A 6,277-nucleotide genomic window follows, 5' to 3' on the forward strand; every position below is an offset into this window, starting at 1 on the left:
CCAGCCCCATGGGGACCCACGGGGGACATCCTGGGTGACACTGGGGGGGACATCCCTGGTGACACCGAGTGCCCCAATCGCTCAGCGACCTTCCCCCTCCTCCTAGAGCCCCCAGGGCAAATCCCGGTTTTACAGCACCAGTGTAACGAGTTTGCTGGGCTGATCTGGTCCCTCCTCCCCGGCCCCAGGGGACCGGCACGGACCGCTCCTGCGGGAGGGGACCAGCCCATGGCTCTGCCCGGGGAGGGGACGGGGCTGGGGCTGCAGGCCACGGCTGCCCCACCAGCTGCTCCGGCTGCCTCAGCCCCGTGTCTCTCCTTTCATATTCCTAAGCATCACATTCATGCAGATTAACGGCGAAGCGTTCGGCGGGCACCGCCAGCTGCTGCCGCTCGGGCCATGCCAGCACCGAGGTGCCCAGCACCTGCAGCCGCCGGCCCCGCTCCAGGGACCCTGGGGGCTCTCGCTGGCGGCTTTACTGCAAAGCACATCACCCTCGGGGGGAAAAAACTCCAACCTCGTATGCAGCTCAGCCCCGCCAGCCCCTCGGTGCTGTCCCCAGGGGATGCTGGAGGGGGCTCGGCTCAGCCCTGGACACTGCGGGGGGCTGGTGGCCGTGGCTGTGCCTCGCCCCGGCGGGACCTGATCCCATAGTGACCCCCCTGGCTGGGGCAGCCCCCGCTGTGCAGCATCTTGTAAGGAAATTAACTTTTCACTGATCTCCCGGCTTTGAGCAGGGGATTAGAGCCCACACGTGCCAGGGCTGGGCTCTCCCCTCTTTCCGAGGCCTTTTTGGGGCTGCCATGGCAGGGAGGGACAGCTGCCCTTGCTGGGCTGGTCCCATCTTCCCCCAGCTGGATTTGGTTCTTGGCTCCATTTCGGCTGCCTGGAGCTGTTCTTGCCATCAGCACCCGTGGCTCCTTTTATAATTAACTAATGACAGCAGGGGTGTCTGGGTGAGGCCCGAGAGCAAGGCTGTCCCCAGGGACATGCATTACCTCGTCATACAGCATCCTGCCTGTGCAAGGGCAGAGCCACCTGCCCGGATACCCATGGGTGCCCCCCTTCCCACCTACCTCCATCCATCCCACCCTGGCCCTGCTGGGAGGAGCTCTGACAGGCAGATTTGGGGTATAATATTGTCTCTGGCAACCAGAAAAGCAAGGAAACAACCCCGCAAGCTGCAGAGCCAGGAGTACCGCAGTAATAAACAGCAGGTCGAGGCTGGAGATTGGTGCCGCCAGTATGAAAAGGAGGACAGGCGGGTTCGGAGCCTCCGCCGGCTAATTAAGCAGCAGCTCCCTATAATGCAAAGGCCTTTTCTTTGCCGATAAGACCCATTTATAATGGGCTGAGCGGTTGCAGGCTGAGTGCTGGGGGGAAACAATTGGAAAGCATATTGCCGGTGGGGCTGGGTTTTAAAAATAGACATGAAGGACTTGCTTCTGGGCTTTTTTTTTTCCCCCCTTCTTTTTTTTTTTTACTAAAAAAGAGAAGAAAGCAGCTCAGAGCTGTAACGAGAGTTTCCCGTGGCCTAGAGGAAGAGCAGGGCTCTGAGGAGAGCACCGAGCATCCCGTGAAGGCGGCAGGAACAGTTCAAAGCAGGGAGGATGGTGCTGGATCGGGCTCCCAGCCAAGTGGTCCCCAGGGATGGATGGGGAAACTACCCAGAGGGAGGGGAGCAGGGCTGCAGAAGCCGTCTTTGCCACAGCCACACGTTGGCATTGGGATGGGAGCAGGGGGACAGCATGTGCCCGCTTCTCCTCGTGCCTCCCGGGCTGCGCTGGGCTCCAGCCAGCCCCCTGCAAACCGCAGCGGCCGAGGGGGGATTCGCAGCCCAGCCCTGGCACCGCTCCCCCGTCCTGCTTCACCCAGGACTGGCCCCGCGGCGAAGAGCCTCGACCAGGTCCCTCGGCGAGGATGGGAGGAAAACCATACGGGAAACGCAGCTGGCGAGTGGCCTCATCCTGCCACCGCACAGGGTTAACTGTGTGTGTTAACACGCAGGGGTGCTGCCAGTGGATAATTCCTGCGGCCGATACGCCGGCACCTGGATGCCAGCCTGGGAGACAGGGTCTGGGAGGGAGGCCAGGACACCCGGGTCCCAGCCCTGGAGATAGGGTGCTGGGCTGGGAGCCAGGGGTCCTGCCTTCTCCTTCCCTTCGCTTCCAGTTGTTTCTCGTCCGCTCTGCCACCCCAGGAGCCGCTGGCAGCGGGGTGCAGCCCCTCGCTCAGGCCAAGCCCCTGTCAATACAATCTAAAGCAATGGGGAAACTCCACAGGTTGAAAAAAGGAAATAGTTAATATTTTTAACCTCTAGCAAGCACCCGATCTGCATCCCCCTGCCCCTGGAAGCCCTGGCCACTGCTGGTTTGCAGCACTAAATAGTTATTTAACTTCCTGCAGTATTAGAACTAATCACTAGTATTTTCCATCAAAGCTTCATTTTCATCTTAACATAATTCCATCTGTGCACACACAGCCGCATCCTGCTCGCTGGACAGGCAGCTCCGAGGCCGTCGGCTGCACCCGCTTTTGGCAGAGACAGGGGGTCTGCCTCGTCTCGGAGCACAGACCAGGAGACCTGTGTCCCAGCCCGGCTCCTCCGTGGGCTTCCCACGGGATCCTCCTTCATGACACAGGCGTCCCAAGAGCGATGTCACTGCTTGCCCCGGGAGCTCTGAGCCATCACCAAGGGCTTGCAGCCAACCCGATTCCCAAATAATCTGGCAACAACTTCCACTGCTCGAGGTCCCAACGCCCCTAGTGCCCCATCACAGCAGAGACGGCTCCATCCCGCCGGGAGCCACCATGGACTCACCCTCAGCAAAGCCCCGGGTCTGGGTGAAATCCCGATGCCCTGGCAGGATCAGACCCCTTTCGCTCCCACCGCTGGCTTCCGACAGCCCAAATCCTGGGCAGGTGACACCTCCCGCTACCAGATCATCCCAAAAAGCGACTCTTACTGTCTTTGCGGTAGTAAAGGATCTCGAGTTTGCACTCCTCGGAGCCGAGCAGGGCCTGGGTGAGCTGCGCGATGGAGCTCTTGGTGGTGTCGGGGCCGGTGAGGAAGTCGCAGGTGCAGGGTCGCTGCATCACCTCCACGCGGGAGTAGCCGAACATCTCACAGAAGCCATCATTGCAGTAGATGATGGCGCAGTTCTCCATCTGGGCGTTGGCGATGAGGAACTTGCGGTCTGCAGGGAGGCAGAAGAACACGAGGTTTAGGGAGGTTGTGGGGACCCACAGGGACAGGGGACAGCCTGGGTGGATGGGGGGTGCTTGGGCTTTTTGATGCCACCTGCCACGAGGCTTGTGCAGGGACGGGCTCCCCAGGGACACCGGTGAAAGGTCTGGGGGGAGGATGGCTGGCACCAGCCCACACTGCCCCAGGTGCTCCCCTGCTCTTCAGAGAGATGAAATTCCGCCAATTTCACGTGAATCAGTGACCGTGGAGACAGGGGGACCCAGAGGGGGGGTCCCCAGTAAAGGCAGTTTTTGCTGGGGTGGGCCAACCTGCGCAGCCTCCATGTCTCACCACTCGCATGTGGGGACTCGCTGCTGTCTAAGTCATGGGCAATCTGTCCCCGACCGGCACTGCAGGCAGAAGGAAGAGCTGCAGCGTCTGTCCCTCCCCAGGAGCTTATCAGGGACCTGAGTTATCTCAGAGACTTCCCACCCTTGCTCAGATTTGACTGAAGTCAGGCAAGGGGTGAGAGGAGGAGTGAGCGTGAGGCTTGGCTTCGTGGGAAGCCGGGTGAAACCCATCACACTAATGATTCTCCTAATGTTTTAGAGGATAATTGTGCCTTCGGGCTGAAGCTGAAATCCAGGCTCCGCTAGGCTGTGTGGTCCCTGTGCTCGGGAAGAAAGGGGCTCAGGTGGAGGAAAGGGGAAACTGAGGCAGGGAGTGGTGCTGCCCCATCCCCTCCTGGTGCTGCAGCCACCCGGGCTGGGCTGGGGCCAGACTCGCTGTCGTGCCGGGGTGTGTGGCAGCGCTGCCCAGCCCACGTTGTCCAGCCCAGATGGAGCCGCTTCCATCCTTATCCTGGGGGAGACCCAGCCTAGAACTTTGATTTGGTCTGACTTTTCTTTTTTCCAAGGCGATCGGGGGGTGCTGGGCTGGGGGGGACCCTCTTTGGGATAGGTTTGCTGGGATGTGATGGGGGGCTGTGGATGCTGATGTGACAGATGCTGTGCCCTTCCCAGCAGCATCCCAGCGTTTGGCATCGGCTCTGGGCTGGAGCCAGAGGCAGGTCAGAGCAGAGGGTCCGTTTGGAGGCTGCCTCCCATGCCAGACCCCAATTAATCTCCTGGATTACCCAGGAATGGCATCTGCAGCCTGTGCACTCCAGAACCCCGCTGAGCTCCAGCCTTGCGGGGAATTTCACCCAAATGCAGGAGAGACCTCTGCACGGCTGTGGCACCCAGCACCGGGACCCAGTGGTGTGGGGGGAGCCCTCCCTGGCACATTGGGGCTCTCCCTAATGTCACCTGCAGAGTCCCAGCTCTGCAGGATGCCTCCCAGTAAAACCAGTGCCCCCAGGGATGCTGCACTGAGGTCTTCTGCTTCATCCCACCCTGTGACAGCCCTTGGTGGCCCTTTGTGGGGGACTCCCACCCCAGCACCTTTCCCTCTCCCACGCAGGGCTGATGCTAGCGCTCGTGCTGCAAACAGCACAAACCAGCACAGCCAAATTTTCCCAGTTCCCTCTTCCCGATCCTTCCCTATCCCAATCGCTCTGCCAGCTGGAAGGCGGCACAAGGAGGGGACCTTCCCCCAAAGCCCTGCTCCTGGGGATGCGCTCCCCACCTGCGACGAACATCTCCCCATCCAACACCAGCCCCGCGGCTGGATCCAGGCTGTGCTGGCGCAGGACAGGATTTACAGGGCTGGCAGGGTGCCGGAGCAAGCTGTGCTGGGCACAGGGGATGTGACCGAGGCCGGGATGGGAAGGAGCTGCAGAGCCTGGTCTCCTCGGGGGTATTTTCACCCCAGATTTGCCCTTGCCCTCACCCACAGATTTGCCCTTGCCCCCATGGTACCGGGGCTCTGCACCGGCCCTGGGAGGGAAGCGTTGGGCCTCTCTGGCTCCAGCTGGGACTCAGCCAGTGCAGCTGCACCCATGGACGCTGCAGTGGGGGGTGAAGGCACCCACGAGCAGAGGTGGATGTGCTGCCAGTGACAGCGATGTGACTTGGGGGGGGCTGGTTTGGTGTCTCCCAATACCTGTCACACCACGAAGCTGCTGCGGGGGAGCACGGGGCGATGTTTTGGCAGAGCCCAGCTGGTGCCCGACATGGCTGGCAGAGTGCAGGCAGGGAGCGGGCAGGGACGAGGGGCCCTGGCTGCTTCCCCGCTGGCACGCTTCGCCACGTGCCCCCGCTGCTCCCCAGCCGCCGCTTCCCAGTGGGGACTGATAGGAACCAGGGACAGTTTTTCTCGCTTTCCGTCCCCAGGGTCACGTCACTCACTGCCAGGGCAGGCAGACAGATCCGGCAGGAATGGCAGCGCCAGGGACGTTTGCCCACCCGGCAAACTCAGACACCAGAGAAAAACCACAGCGAGCTGGGGCAGTGGGGGGTGCGCAGCCCCAGCACCCCACAGCAGACCCCTGAACACAGCTTTTGGGGGGATCCCAATCCCCTGCTCCCCTCCCCTCATCCCCAGCTGTACAGGGGTACCCCAGCCCCATTGGGGTGCCCAGACAGCGGAGCCCCCGCCGCCTCCTCCTCACAGCCCCCACCCAGCTGCACACAACCCCCGGCGCTCCCCGATGCGCACGAACTCTTCGCTATATTTGACACAAAAACCAGCCCAAAAATTCATATAAAGGGATTACTCCAAGCAACAGCAAATGGCAACATTTCACCAGGGACGGCTGCCTCCGAGCAGCGCGGAGTTGAAGGCAAACAGGCAGCGAGCCCGTCTGCGCTGGCGTGCACCCCTGTCCCCCCGCCCCGCCAGCCGGGGACCCCTCCCCGCCGCCCCGGGGACCCCCTCGCAGCCCGGGCACTGCGGAGGGCTGCGGTGCCTCCAGCCCCCGGGCACCCCCGGGCTGGGACCGCCCGTCCCCTTGTGTCGCCCTGTCTATAAATACCGCGGGGACGCTGCCTGGCTGTCGCCCACCCCTCTCCCCCCCCCGGAGGTCACAGGGGCGCCTTCGTTTCCCCGGGGACACCCCGCGGGTGGCCCCGCTCTGCCCTCCCGCCTGACACCCCCCCCCTCTTCCCCGCCGTGCCCCGAAGTTGGGGGGGGCCGCCCGCCGCCGCGGGG

General features: G+C 62.4%; 1 protein-coding gene across 3 annotated transcripts in view; it reads right to left on the bottom strand.

Moving 5' to 3' along the window:
- Positions 1 to 6,277, bottom strand: part of KCNH6 (potassium voltage-gated channel subfamily H member 6) — a 33,529-nt gene that overhangs the window by 26,958 nt on the left and 294 nt on the right. For all 3 annotated transcript variants that reach the window (XM_075775326.1, XM_075775324.1, XM_075775325.1), the window contains exon 2: positions 2,967 to 3,197. In XM_075775326.1, the coding sequence (XP_075631441.1) occupies positions 2,967 to 3,197 (231 nt within the window). The remainder of the gene's footprint in view (positions 1 to 2,966; positions 3,198 to 6,277) is intronic.

Source organism: Balearica regulorum, chromosome 24 (assembly GCF_011004875.1).
Source record: "Balearica regulorum gibbericeps isolate bBalReg1 chromosome 24, bBalReg1.pri, whole genome shotgun sequence".
Taxonomy (NCBI): Eukaryota; Metazoa; Chordata; class Aves; order Gruiformes; family Gruidae; genus Balearica; species Balearica regulorum.